This window comes from Pipra filicauda, unplaced genomic scaffold (genome assembly GCF_003945595.2).
Source record: "Pipra filicauda isolate LSUMZ 115617 unplaced genomic scaffold, ASM394559v2 scaffold16_size7369187_pilon, whole genome shotgun sequence".
NCBI lineage: Eukaryota > Metazoa > Chordata > Aves > Passeriformes > Pipridae > Pipra > Pipra filicauda.
The window spans coordinates 634,469-650,275 of NW_024104207.1; the positions used below are offsets into that span (position 1 = coordinate 634,469).

The following is a 15,807-nucleotide window of genomic DNA, read 5'->3' on the forward strand; positions in this document are numbered from 1 at the left end:
GTATGACATTTATCAAAGTAAAAAAGCCAATACTGGAAAGTAAATCTCGCCATTCTTCTGTTTTCTGCAGTCAGCTTTTTATTGCATCTTTTAAACAAAATGTAAGCCATCCTTGCTATAAACAAACAAAGAGGTTTTAAGGAAAGTCAGAAGCTGAACTACTCTCTGACGAATCCATCTGGTTTAGATTAGGGTAAGGAAAAGACTTACTCATAGAAACTACAGGAAAGCTTGAATTGTGACTAAAATAACTCAGAGGTTTTTCACACAAGACAAGCAAACGTAATTAACTTTATAATCTGTACACCCATTTACATGTGCTGTGGGCAGACCCTCCCTCTTTGAACCTTGCAGACCCAGGCCATAAACTCACACCTAACTTCAAATTTGTGAATACTCTCAGGGATGTACACGAAGCTTTTGATAATTTTACAATTTTACATATATATGCTTTAAAAGTTTTACTTAAGTCACTTTGAATTTTACAGCACTCCAACTTTTTCAATTTCCTAGTGGTGCATTTTTTAATATTTTTTAAAACAACTTACAAACTAGTAAAGTTTCAAGGAGCCACAATATTTTGCCTTATAAGCAGTACCAATTGTATGTATTCAAATAAGAAATAGTGTGACAAGGATTTCATTTTGCACAGAGATAAAAGAAAAAGCAATTTGCAAATAAGCTCTATTTCACTGTGATGTCTTTATAGCACATGGCATGGCTATTTTAGCACTTTTATGCAGTACATAACACTGCATAATAATAACACAGTCAATTTAAAGCACACAGTAAGGCCTTTTTTTTCACACAATACAAAATAAATGCAGATACTTCTAATAGGTTTACAAGGCACTTTCAGTGGTCTTAATATTCTACCTCTCAGCCAGATTCCAACACATCTGAGAAGCCTAAATTACCCTCAGTTCTCTGCTTCTGCATTTAACTGAGTGCCAGTGCTGAGCAATGTTAATGTTTTTTCATTTGAGTAGTAACCTTATATTCACTTGTCAGTTTAGAACTAAAAACATCAATATAAAACTATTTATTAATTAAAGTTGTCAGGCATCCACTACAAATCACCTGTCTTACCCAGAGTTATACCTGCTCTCTCCACAGTGCTTGTTGTCTGGTCAGACAACTTATCACTGCTACTGGTGATTATTATTTGTAATTTTTCACAACAGGCCACTTGGGTAAAGCAACTGATTACATCTTCACCTTTTGCACCTTGGTTGAAATCCTACTCTTCCCCTCCCTGAACCTTCCTCCAGATCCTTAATTACTGTTCCTCTTCACAGCTCCCAAAGCCCAGTTATTATTTTGGTTTGAGTAGCAGCCTCACTATGCTTCAAACACACATTCCTGTTCAAAAAATTTATAATCTATATAATGGATTTTTCACACTTGAACTCCAAACATGTATTAAAAATTTACGATGTCCTGCACTTGTGACCCCCAGCGTTCAGCCCAGAAGTGTTTTCGCAACCATAAGTGACATTACAAGGTAATACATGCGAGTTAGGAGAGGGAGATGAGAGGAGCAAAAAATCAAATCATTTTTTTTCCCTCTCCACAGGCAATTCCACTACCATCACTATTAAAACTAACCATGAATAAAAAATACGGATCCTGGAGAAATGTCTGTAGGTACAAGGTCTCCTGAGGTCTGGCAGATGTACACTGGGGCGTATTTTCACTCTCAGAAGGCACTGGGCACACAGTACCCTGCATCAGCCAACCACTCAAGGATTTGCTCCACATCACCCACCTGGGCTCTGCCAGCACCAGCTGAAAGCCACAGGCACCTTCGGTGGACCGAGGCAGACCAGGACACTCATCCAAGGTGAGAAGGACAAGGCACCTCTTGGAGGTGCCTGTTGCTCTTCCACAGCTACAAGAGAAGCCTCAGTAATTAGCTTAGAACAAACAACTGTCTTTTGGGCAGCTAAAAATACTTGAGATGAACCCCAGCCTTCACCTGTACCTGCCTTCCCATTTTTAGAAAATTAATCACTCTCATTTCATATGCCTCAGTGAGTTAAATCACTGAGAGGTTAGGAATTGGGTAACAGCTCCCCACCAGGGAGTTCAGCACTTGTTTCAAGTACCCTTTGGTAAGGAAAAAAGGCAAAAAGATTCCCAGTGAAACAGATATATACAGAGTGGTTAAAATAACTGGTATCACCACCAAGAGTGTAAACTCCCTGGGAAAAAAATCCATCTTTTTCTTCTCCATTTGTGCAGTATCTTGCCTAAACTGGGGCTGAAGACTCCAAGATGCAGTCACACATACAGTACATGCAATGCTGTCCTTTCTACTGCTGTAGTTCTACTTGTTCCAGAATTCCTCTGGCCAGACCAGCTTTGCTCTACAAGAAGATGGGAAATGTTACTAAAGGCATCACTAAAAGTACGTACATCTACATCTTTCTTCTGGGTTAATCTGAAACCTAAACTCTGCCTTCAACTTCAGGAAAGAAAAGCCAAAATTATCTCTCTAACCAGGGTTTAACAAAAAAAAAAATAAAGGAAATAAATCAAGTAAACTTTTCTAATAGGAAAGGAAGTTCAGACTTGAGAATCAAGAGAAATAGGGAAATCCCAGTCCTTGAAAAATTGTAAGAAGAGGTCAGATAAGCATTGGACAAGAATGTTTATGCAGTGAATGCTATCCTAGACAAGGGCTATACTAGATTTTTCCTGAAATCTCTCCAATCCTATTTCCTTCAACACCTGTGATTCCTCAGGGGAAGAGCGTAGGGGAAGCACTTTCTGCCTCACCCACCCAAACAGCTTCATCAGACACAAGCCTCTTAATAACACAAAAGGCAGTAGAAGAATTCAGACAGACGCAAGAAGTAGAATTTGGAAAGAGATACACGCATAGTTTTCAGTAACTACACTTGGATGTAAACGAATTTTTTAAAAAAAAATTAAGAGATAAAAAAACTGAAGACTAGCTCCTCTCCAAAAACTGCTTATAAATCGAAACTGCCCTTGCAGGTGCCTGGGTCACATCCAAGCTGTCTCCAACAGCTTGTTTGTCCTTTCATTAAAGGTCACTGTTTTCCAGGCTACTGAGTTTCTTTGCACATTTCTTGATCGCACTTAATCTCTGTTGCATTATACACATTTTTCCTTCACAGGGGTTAAATGAGGCAACAGTTTTATGTTAGAATAGTACAGTGGTTAGGGAAAACCACATCTATCAGTCAGCGTGGTTAAGCAGGAAGAAATCTGGAGCTGGCTGTTAGTGAATTATTTAGGACAGGAATAAAGGCAGACAAGGAATGAGCAGGCAAATGGAAATACTTCTGCTTTCAGAGTGCAGGCTTCTTAACCCAGTAGCTTTCCCATTTTTCCTTCTACATTTCTGAGATATACACAGAATTTAAAAGGTAATTTAAAGACAACATCATACACTTATATTGGCCAAATTTACCCCTAGTGCATGGAGCAACATCTTAGAGAAAAGCTCTTATAGCAGCAGTTCCTTACAAACTATGAAGAGCTGAATGGGCCAGGTTTTTTTCTCAATGAGTGATCTGATGCCAGTGGGTATTCACTGGATTTAAATGGGAACCCCTCAGAGATGGGATATATGTGAATTCACAAATTTCCATATGAGAGAGAAGCATGGGAGGGAAGAATCATGCCTCCAAGCCTTTTCTGGAAGAAAACGCAACAGTCAGGCTGCAAAAGTAATGTTACACAGCAGCACTGTTAAATATTTATCACTGATGATCTTGGAGCTCAACCAGCTGAAGCTACGAAGCAATATTAGGCAGTGTTTACATACAACAGCACAGAAGGCATTATGTTAAATTTAAAACTGTCTAGCACCAACATACCTGGTCTTGCAGGATCTGTTACATCTTTTAAGTGAAAACCACTACTTCAAATTGTACACATTTCATCATTACACACACTCCCCTGTTCACTACCTTGTGAAAACCATTTAGGAATAGATCTTAGTCAAAACAAATCACTATATCCTTCTTAGCACAGTTCCATAGATAGTCACAAATATGTAATAAACTTGATTTTAAAGGTAACATGCACCTCTATAAAGCTTTTTCATTTCCCACAAGAGTTCTTAAAATGCACGCAGAATACAGGAAATCAACACCAATGCTTAAAATCCAAGTGCAATGACATTTACAGGCATGTGGCTCTGAAGCAACCTTCTGAGCACCCTACTCAGCAGCAAACTGTTTTACAACACATCTAACCTGAAGATTAATGCTCATCACGGTCCATCAACAGCAACCGCTGTATTGTACACAGCATCAGAAGCTCAGTGCTAGACTTGAGGGTCAAGTTCATCTTTGATATAATCCCATGAAGCTTCCAGAGTTCATATGTGACAAACTTGGCCTTTTATGTTTTTCTAAAGGGGTTACCTGGTAGGTGACAGACAAATAACATCGCCTGCGTATGTGAAGCTAAAGTAGGTGCAAAAACATCTGAGGAAAGGATCTCACCATCTGAGATAAGAAAGCAAATTCCCTGTGACATCTGATAGAACATCATTCAAAGCTCTTTTTCAGCCCTTGAAACATGGCTTAGAATACCATTAGCTGATCCCGCTAAGATAAATATGTATACATCTCAAGTTTTATCTTTATCTCTCTGTATGTCCACACACATTTAAACAAAACTCAAACAGCTAAATTATTGCTACTTACTAGACAAGCCTGAGGCAGGAAGCTGTTCACCCTGGAGATACTCCACATGCCCTCGAGGTACTGCTGAGCTTGGATGGTGACCGAGCTCAGAGCGCCGCTGAGACCGCTGGGGGCCACCGTCACTTGAACGCTGGAGTTCGGGAAACCGCCCACGCCTTGAGACCATCCAAGTCCCTTCTTCCTCTCTGCTGCAGAGAACAGATTTGGCGACTTTCCAGGCTGCCTGCCCACCTGCCCAGCAATGAGTGGCAGGTCTCTCTGGGAGGAGACAGTGACCATCCTGGGTACCATGCTGGTCACTGCCCCGGCACCGGGCGGGAGGTCGGGCATTTCTGGGTAGCTGGTTTGACTGAGGGTGTGCATCATCTGAATGGCTTCCTGCTTCAGCTGATTCAAGTGAGTGGCACAAGTTTCGCATCTGCTCTCTCCTTCATTCCTGTTTTTCTGTAAATAGTCAGGCACTTGAAGCTTGTCAAAAATTAAAGCTGATAATCGTGGGTCCTAAGGAAGTGGAGAAAGGCAAAAAAAAAAAAAAACACATACTGAGTGAATACAGAAAGATAAAAAGAAAGGAAAAAAAAGTTCTCTGATTTGCTCTCCGCTCACGGAAGTACTTTAAATCTGTTCTGGTAACTCTCAATCTTTTTTACCCTGAATACCTCAACAGGCTCGCAGGTTGCAGTGGATTAATAAACCGTAAGTGCATTCATTTGTATCAGACCCAGCATGAAAATTATCATCAGAATTAAACAGTGGATCTGTGGTGTACTTGATAACTGCTCATTTTTCTAATTAACTCTCCTTTGGAGACATCTAAAGTGCCTGTGTTTCCCATGCTCAGGAGTATTGTTAGTTGAGATGCTGAACCTACAAATATCATAACTTGATTCAAAGGCATACCACCACCAGAAGCCCAGGCAAATTAGACTTTAAAGCATTTTAAAACATTAATGCATGACCTGGTAAACGTTTTGCTGTCTTCATCCTCAGAAATGATTAATCAAGTGGCATAAAAGCCAGTTTACGTGGTGCTGCCCACAGCTGGTTCCTCTGCTAGCAAGGACCGTTATTTCTGATCTTTGCAACCCAGATGGTTGCAATATTCCCTTATGCTACAGTTGCTTTGATGAGAAATAGATTTGAGCCTACAGCCGTGTGTGAAGGTGTGACAATGTACTGCTAAGAAGCTGATTCAAAAGCAACACCTATTTTGTTTCTACAAAGCAATTCCCCACCACCCCTTTGCCAGTTCATTTTAAGGCTCCTCAGACATTTTAAAACCCAGTACCATGTTTCCACTTCAGAGATAGAGTTACCTATCTCCTGGAATGCACAAATTCCTTCCCATCCCAAGCCTGCTACTGTAAAGATTAGTCGAGAGATTAAATCCAGCCCTGTTGTAAATCTGCTATCGAGACTAATGCCATGTAGTAAAACTGACCCAACTTAACACACTCTCATTGAGCTCTCTAAACAAATAAGGTTTTAATGAAATCTCAGCACAGCCAAAGGTTTATTTGTATAATTATTTTAAGTGAAAATATTTAATTTGCTTGTTAATAAGGAGGGCACACATAGCTAATAAGTCTGCCATCCAACATATGCTGGGAATATCCCCAGACCAGTTCTTGTTTTTAAAAGTGTATTACTTTATGCCAAGCTGCAATTGCTCTCTAGGAAATGAATGTCCTGTTAGAAAACTAATTCTGGTTTTAATTACAACGTGCATCAATAAAACTCTTTAAAGAAGTTTTGGCACTGGTACTTTGCTTTGCTCTGAATTCAGAAAGTCCTAAAACACTACCTAATTTCTGCAGCAGCAGCACAGAATTCATCTCATGTTCAGCTGTTGGACTATTCCTGGAATAGTTTTAATCTCTCACAAGACACACAGAGTGTTGATAGAAACCATTGTGAGTATATCTAGCATTCCACAGCCAAAAGCCATTAACAAAAGTTGCTCCTTCCGCAATAATCTAAATTATTGTTTATTTACTGACTTAAAAAAAAATACTTCTCAGGCTAAGAAAAGCTACTCCTGCTGCTGATTGAACAATAAATTGCACTCACATTAGTGAATCAATATAAAAAATGAAGTGAAAGACACTGTTTCATTTTTGTCTCTTCTCTTCATTGAGGTTTAGATCCTAATAAAAACGCTTCTGAAGTTGCACCATTTGCTTACCCTTCAAGAGGAGGAAAATTCTTTCCCTCCAAACCTCCCAAAAGGTGATAATACTAAATTAACAGATATTAGTCAGGGAAAAAAGGGAGTCATTAATATTTTAGACACTTTTTTCTAACCCTTCAGCAGAAAGTGCTATTGGTTAGACTTGAACACAGAGACTTAGTGCTGCAAGCACTATTTAGCTTTAGGCAAAACAAAGGCCACACAGTCTATCTCCCAAGAAAAACAAACAACACCATGCTCTGTGCTCCACAGAAACCTCTCCAAGAGAGAGCCCTCTGAGCAAATTCTTGCTGAGGCTGACACACAGCATCTATTCAAACAGCCCCAGAACACAGCACCTTCCAGCACTGGGTGCCCCGTCTGCGGCCAGGCACATCCCTGGGCTCACCCCTTTGATCCAAGTTGGGCACACAAGGAAGCACCTGCAGGTTCCCGAATTGCATGAGCCTCATCTGGCAATGTTTAAATTGCTATCAAATGTCAAAAGTTTCAAATAAGCAATTAAAGCGAATTACTAGGTGAAACAGGCTTCTCATTTAAAAGAAATTACTTCTTTTGATGTAAAGAAAATTAATGACCCCAATTCTAGCTCCATAAACACAGTTTACAGCATAAGGCACATCAGAGTCAGGCCTGTCTTGCAGTTACAAAGAAATCAAGTGGATGCCATATTAAAGGGGGGGAACAAAAATAAATTTAAAGAAAATAATATATTTAGAAAATTACACAGAGCAAAAGCATATGGGCACATAGCATGCCAAATTTAAACCTTGTAATTTATTTATGGCAAAAAAAGGCATCTCATTTCCAATGCTTATATTTTTCCAGGCATTACAAGGAGTCTCTTAACCCACTCAACCAGCCTCTGTGACCCCCAGTTTGCATCTGTGGCCAACATCCTCCAGCACCTCAGTGAGGGCCCAGCTGGATAGTTAGATTACTTTTATTTTTCCACTCTGTGCAACAAAAACACCTGGCTAATGGTTGGGCGTGAAGGCCAGAGGAAACACAAGTTACTGTTAAAAACATTAGCCATAACTTAAAAGTTTAGCCAGCCCCATTAAAGAGGTTTTACTATCCGGTGACAATGCCTGGTCCTGGGGAGCCCCTGCTTCGGCAGCTTGTGCCCTAACAAGGCTGGAGTGGAAGTTACACTCTCATGTTTTACAGAGGGAAGAAATAAAACTTGAGTGACCAAATGTGTTAGACACACACACAGGAGGGGTGAAGCAGCTAAAGCCATCCTTCTTGCAGCTCCACCAGCAGAGAGGCAGCCCAGACAAAGGGGGTGTGCAAATCGCTGGGGGGAATGGTGCAAAAACTAAATGTACAACGTACAAGCCTCTATTCCAAACAGTGCTCCTAAACCACTTTAGTCTGCTGTGCTACAAAGAACATGACTCTTTTGTTCCTCCACAGCATAAATAAACTATGCTGTCTTTGTCACACCTACTTTCCAAATGCTGTTCTTACCTCCTGAACAAGCAGGATAAGCAAAATACTGTGATGCTGTAATGTTCACAGCTTCCCCTCCTACTGCAGAAACCAAAACCCTAATTTCAGACTCAACTTGTTAACTTATGCATACAAATTTTAGATATCCAAATAGTTAGAACTGTAAAATAAGTGGTCCCACTAGGAGCAACTGTACTGGGGAGCCCAGCAGCCCCCAGTAAGGTCAAGGCACGAGACAATTACGTGTTGTTATATGAGGACAAATTTTCTGAAATGCCTGAATTTACCACTGCTTTTCAGCAAGCAGTTCTTACAGACACGAGCCAGCTTGCCAACTGCTGCTAGGAAATTAAACATACACATGCAAACTGCCCACATAAGAAGAACTTGCAAGTCCTTCCAAGCTCAACTGGGCAGGACAGTAAGCTCAGAAAACCAGCTCAGAAAAACGGCAAAAAAAAAACATTTCCTTCAACACCAGCACATTTAGCCTGAAGCCTGCCTTCAGGCTTTACCTCTGAAATTATGAGTGGGGAAAATGAGCACAGGTTTGAAAACACATCCAGCAACACATAACAGAGAGAAAGAAACAGTCACTGTAATTCACGCTTCCCTCTCTAACGTACACTTTACCTCTGCTGCCTCCACATGAAGGCAAGTGAGGATCAAGCAGGGCTTCAGCTATTCGAGTAACACCATGTGGGGCACACAAACAAAACTCACATCTCAAAACTGTAAAACACCACAGCCCGAGACCACTGCCCTTGAAACTACACACATATTCAAAACATCTGAGATGTGACCAAAGGCCAATATCTCCAAAAACCTTCCTTCAGCTTAGGTATCTAAGCCATAGCCAGGTTTTTAAAGCATGAAATAACAAATTACCTTCTTGTAGCTAAACTTTTCTGAGAACAGTCTGTCAGGGATACTGCACTTCCAGTAGATTCTTTGGACATTTTAGCTCCATCTGTAATTTTCTTAAATTAAAGTTAACTTAAAGTTTGCAGTTAGATTTTCTGTTCAATTAACAAGGAGCAATATAGAGTTTTTTTCCATTGCATAAGAGAAACAAAGATACAAGCTTTGAAACTTACCTGCAGCTACTGACTTCTAACTCCCAAACTAAGCAAGACGAAAGGAGGCAGAAAAGCATCTGGATTCTCACTTAAGAAGTCCCTGAAGTAATACCCACCCATCTGTAACCTAATCCTTTCAGTGAGGAACTGTCCACAGAGTGCGAACAAACGATGACGAACAAATGATGAAAAAGTCAAATTGCCAACAACCAGCCTCAGTAATTACCTGCAATTCTGCCTGGCAATAGTTTCTGCAATGCGAGCGTATCTGGAGCAGTATTCTGAATTGAATTAAATTCTTAATATAAATATAATTAAAAAGAAAGAAGAAACACTGAATGTCACACTATAATACATAATTAAACACAGACCTAGGTGAACAACGTTTTTAAAGGATGCTTTCGGAGACAGGAATGTACTATTCCAGTGCAAAAGAATCAATGTTAACGATTTTTTGTCTTAATTGTCTTTCCAGATTTCTGCTGCGCTGCTTACAAATTAGTTTTTATCTTACATGACATTGTGAAATATCCACTATTATCTTCTATATTGACAAATACTTTAAAGGCTGAGGCTTGCTTTCAACTATAAAGCAGTCATGGTCAAAAAAACCCAAAATACAAAAGCATTATACTCAGCAAACCCAGGGGCTGCTCAGTGTAATCAAAGAAAAAAAAAAAACCAGTGCTAATAATTAATTTTTTTTTTAAGAAAAGTTTCCAACTATCTGAATATCTCAAGGGAGTAAAAATATGAGGTGTAAGTCTTCAAGTAACCTGTGTTGTGAATTCATTCACGTAACTGACTTAATCTTATCAGAATATAAACAATCAAGGAAAAACAAACACATGAAGCCTTCACAAAAACAGAATTCACCTGAAGTCCTATCTCCCGCTGGTTAAGGGTATCTGGAACTTGCAGTGTAACTTTGCTATCCTTGAAAACATCCCTCTGAATAAGCAGAAGAGCAACCCACATTTCCAAAGTGAGCAAAATGTGCAGGCATTTAAAAAACAAGCAAATGCATTTTTAAGGCCAAATTCCATTTGGCCTCCCAACAGGAATGCCTCACTACCTTTAGGTGAAAGATTAATTTAAGCCAATGGATTGTGGTCCTCCTCCCATTCTATTTGCTAGCAGGATTTCTTCACATCTCCAATCACATTATTCTGTTTCTAACCACAACCTGAGGTAGTGCATACAGACATATCCCACTGACTCTACCCAGCTGAGGCTCAACCCCATTTCTTTTTCTCTCTGGTATCCCAAAGAGTTTGAAAACAAAGTATCCAAGCACCTTTTCCTACTTAAAAAAAGGATACTGTATCTCTTAAACGGCACCCATCTTTCTAACAAAAGTCAAGCAACATGATAAATCTGCTAAAAAACGCATGACCCCCACACTAAAAATGACTGTGGTGTGTTTAGTTATCCGGCAGCCTCCACTGAACTCTATTTATTTCCATTTCCTGCCCACTTTAATGTACTTCAGTGGCCCGCAGTAAAGTTAAAGCAATAGGTGTCTGTCATAAAGATGAATAGTGCTATTGGAATGCATAATACAGTGGAAAGAGGAAATGAGAGCAATCTGGTTTATTTACATCTCAGGCTCCCATCAGCACCTCAACCCACCTCCCAATGGTTTCAGCTGCCTTTCCTGTTATCTTGCTGTATAGTCCCCTGCAATGATTTGGCTTTTAACCTTCCAGAACCAGAGGGTATGAGCTGATCTCCCAGATTTACTTTCATGAGCTGGCAGAGTATTAGAGCAAACAGCCATGCAGTGTGTTCAGGGCAAAGAAAACAAAATAAAGGTGGTGGTTGCCATTTAAAATAATTAAAAGACACAAACAAAACAAAAGACCCCAAAGAGATCTGCTATCACCGTTAAATTTAGATCAACACACAGGAACCTCACTACTTCTGAAAAACAGTAATTACTGTTTCACAAAATATTACTTTTAATCTTCTTTCTTTACAATCTAATTAAACAGATATTTTACTTGCCTTTGGAAAATGTTTTTCTTAATTTCATTCAATTTTAACATTTGTTGTATTCTATAAACTACACATCCAAACTAGTATGTAATTTTGTGCTTATTTTTAATAGTGCATGACTTCATTTAAAATTGATGACTTTTAATTTGCATGTTTATTGTTGGTTTTAAGTAATCTTTTAATTTTCCCTCTTGGGTCTGTGGCTTACTACAACTTCACAATGTAAATTCAGTACTGATTTTGTTCATATGAAAACACCGTCTTCCAACAGCCATTGTGTCTTTTTTAATTCTCCTCTTATATTTCTTATAAACCTTCAACAAAGTATTATCCCCTTGAACAGCAGCGTTTGGGGAAAGACTTGCACGTCTATCACTACACAACACTTGGTGTCTGAAAAGTCTTTGTTTGACTCCTCTTTCAGAAATAGCTGCTTAGATGAAGTTCTTTCAGAAATTCACACAAAAACATCTGATAGAAATTAGACACTTTTATTTAAAGAGTTTCCCATCCATAATTATTTTTCTTTGAAACTAGAGAGTAAATTTTGGTTAGCCTGTGAGCACAGTAAATCAGACTATAAGAACTGTGCCTATTAGAGTCACAACTGCATAGAAAGTCACAACTTTTCTTTCCTCTTCAAAGCAAACCACGTACTTATGTGTTAGAACAGCTTCTTGGGAAAATGATGCTGTCTGATACCTTCACCACATTGAATACTTCTACTTCACATACAGTTTGAGTTCAGTCAGGCTGCTCAGATAATAAAGTAGCTCTGAATTTCAGCATAGGGATGAAAATCATAGCACAGCACCTCTACAGAGAAACATGCTGCCTTGTCAAAATGCCTCTGAAACATCAACTCCTAATATCATTTTACTGGAAACAAAAGGCTGTTCCCACTATTAGAATTATTTAGTCAACAGCCTGTGTTTTCAGAATGACAAATTGCAATGTAAGCCTGGCAAGATGAACTCTTTCACTGATGAACTCTGGCCAGAGACCAGCAACCCAACCCAGCCAGCCCAATGGAGAGGAGTCATGCCTCAGATGAGATCTTCAGCACATTTGTCCCGGCGGAACTGTGCCCATTTCCATCAGACAGATCTTTAACGAGGGAGTTCGAGAACGTCTGGACACCAGCCACAGTGAAAGCAACTCTGGCTCAGAAAGACTGAATAGGGAAAAAAAACAAAGTGCTTGGAACCTGTATATGTATATGAACCCTGCAACTGTTTCAGTCCAACCATCTGAATCCAATTAAGAGAACGCTCAGTGGCAGAAGTTAGGGAGTGGACACATTTTCCAAATGAACGTCATTAACATAATGTAGATTTAAAATCAACTACGAAAACCAGTGCTTGGCATTGGATTACTCTCTCCTAGTGTCTCTTTCACTCGCTCATTTTATCAATTACGTGGTAAATGAATACTTGAGGACCATACAGGAACGATTTAGCTTTCACAACCAAAAGGCTGCCCATTGTGCACTCCTCTTGCAAGCTACAAATTGCTGCATACAGTGCACAGTTAGCAGGCCATGCAGTTTTTATTATTAAAAAAGTGGATTTCACTTATTCTGCATCTTAATTAAGTTCCACTGTCTCAGTTTAGCTGCTTCTACCAAAAAAAAAAAAATCATTTTGGCTAAAAAATTTTGGATTTACATCTGAATTTGGGCAGCACTGTAGTGGGTTAGAGTTTTTCCATTTTCTTCTTGCTGGGGCTTAATCAAGGGGGTAAAAAAAAAGAAAACACAACCACAAAACAACCTTCTAAACAGGGATTAATAGAAAAGGAATGATGAAGAGAATCTCTAACTCCTCAACCACAAGCAGGCCACACTCTGCCTGAAGAATCTGCTCCAGATCCTTTGCTTACTAGGTGGCACATATGTGAGACACCACCTCCCTCTCCAATCTGTTCATCCCACAGCTGCTCTAAAAAAAAGCCATCCAAGAATCCATTTTAAATAGCACTCTTCAGCAGAGGAACTTCAGCAAGTAAATTCAGAAATCTGTCATCAGCTACCTATTGGAAAGTGGGATCCTGTGCCTCCAGTATCTCTGGACTTGGATGGAAGCAATGTCCATGCTTGTCCCTTAGTTTCAGATACAATACTGCTGCATAGAAGTAATTGACCCCATTCTGCTGGCCCCAGCTTGCATTAGAAAGAAAAGATAAGTATGCAGATACTAAGGGATTTATGCAGGTAGAGAATATTGCCCAAAGAATCAAATGATCCTCCTATGGAATCTCATTAGGTGAAGTATGATCCCAGCCATATAAAACACAGATGGAGACAGAACATTTGAGGAGTGTCTATAGGACAAAAAGCAGTTTAGAAAACGAGAATGTTGCAGGAAGCTAGAAGAAGTGTGGTTTATTTAGTTTAGAAGAGAGAAAATTGATCAAAATCCTTCAGTACACAAAAAGTGGTAGAAAAGAGACTGGTGACAAATTACTTTCCATATCCACTTGAGAAGGGAAAATAGAAATCATACTACTTTTCAGCAGAGATGACAAGAAAAAACTTTCAAAGCCAAGTGAATATTGGCAATTGCTACAGAATGATGTTGAGAAATCTTGTTCCTTTGAGACAGTTTCTGAAGAGCAGGCAAAAAACATCAGTGGGAGGTGATCTAGAGATAGGATGACCCATTTCAGTGGAGGAAACTGGACTACTTTTTAAAGATCTGAAGATCCTTTCCCAGCCCTATGTTCTTATGATCCTAGTTTTGGAAACATGGGTAACACATCTGTAGACAAACCTGTTGCTTGGGTCCAACTGCCATAGACAAGGAATACAAGACTTCAAAATACTGCTCTCCTTAGATGACTATTCAGTAACCTATACTGTCTTGCTTGCACCAAGTTTTCCAATTTACATCATTCCTATATTAAATTCCACACTTCTTGTCTTAGTTGTGACCGTCTATACACCTTGAATAATTCTTCTTTTGTCAAATTCTCACAGCCCATCACTACCATATCTAAAACTTTCTTTATCATTAACTATGCAACATACATAGTTTACTTCAATCTTCCCTTAGAGATACAAAGTATAGCATTGTTACATTTCATTCCCTACAAGTTAGAGGGGTAGCTTTTGAATACAAATGAGATGCCTAAATTCGATGGTGCAAGTCCAGCCACTCCTACTTCTCCATCTTGATGGACATCAGTGACAAGTGGTGTCTCTCAGGGGTCCGTATTGGGACCACTGTTATTTAATATATTCATTAATGACATAAAGGGATCAAGTGCAGCCTCAGTAAATTTGCAGGTGGTACCAAGCCAAGTGATGCTGTTGATAAACCTGAGAGGTGGGATGCCATCCAGAGGGACCTGGACAAGATCAGGAAGTGGGCCCATGGGAATCTCAAGAGGTTTAACAAACCAAGTACAGGGTGGTGCACCTGGGTCAGGGCAACCCCCAGTATCAACACGGGCTGGGGGCTGAACAGATTGAGAGCAGCCCTGCTGAGAAGGACTTGTGGATGCTGGTGGATGAGAGGCTGGACACGAGCTGGCCATGGGCACTCACAGCCCAGAAAGACAGTTGTGTCCTGGGCTGCATCAAAAGCAGCATGGCCAGCAGCTTGGGCGAGGTGATTGTCTCCCTCTACTCTGCTCTCATGAGAGCCCACCTGGAGTACTGGATCCAGCTCTGGAGTCCCAGGCACAGGAAGGACATGGACCTGTTGAAGTGAGTCCAGAAGAGGCCACCAAGATGATGAGAGGGATGGTGCACCTCTTCTAAGAGGAAAATTGGGATTCTTCAACCTGGAGAAGAAAAGGCTTTGTGGTGACCTAACTGTGGCCTTCCAGTACCTGAAGGCTGAACAGCCCCAACTCTCTCAGTCTGTCTTCAGAGGAGAGGTGTTCCAGCCCTCTGATCATCTTCATGGCCTCCTCTAAACTCATTCCAAGTCCACACCCTTCTTACATTGGGGACCCCAGAACTGGACACAGTGCTGCAGGTGGGGTTTCATGAGAGCAGAGTAGAGGGAAACAATCACATCCCTTGACCTGCTTCCCATATTGCTTTGGATGCAGCTCAGGATACAATTGGCTTTCTGGGCTGCAAGCACACATTGCCAGGTCATGTCGGTCTCATAGCAAGAACAAGATTGTATTAGGAGCAGATACTCCTGCTGTGTTTGCTGAGACTGTTGGCCTTCAGTAGCCATTACCTGAACAGTATTAGATAATCCTACCTACAAACCTACTGTTTTCTAGCTGTCCTATGTCAGATCAATCAATCACTTTGCATGAGAGTACTTTGGTTTTCCCTAATACCACGTTTTGTAAGTTGGCTGCTATCCTTTGATCATACAGTCTTGTAACAAGCCTTTCAGTGGTTGTACTGCATTGTTGACAACAAAGCATATAT

General features: G+C 40.2%; 1 protein-coding gene across 5 annotated transcripts in view; it reads right to left on the reverse strand.

Annotated features, from left to right (window-relative positions):
• Positions 1-15,807, reverse strand: part of KIF26A (kinesin family member 26A) — a 102,562-nt gene that overhangs the window by 61,620 nt on the left and 25,135 nt on the right. For all 5 annotated transcript variants that reach the window (XM_027732903.2, XM_039379550.1, XM_039379549.1 and 2 more), the window contains one exon: positions 4,689-5,189. In XM_027732903.2, the coding sequence (XP_027588704.2) occupies positions 4,689-5,189 (501 nt within the window). The remainder of the gene's footprint in view (positions 1-4,688; positions 5,190-15,807) is intronic.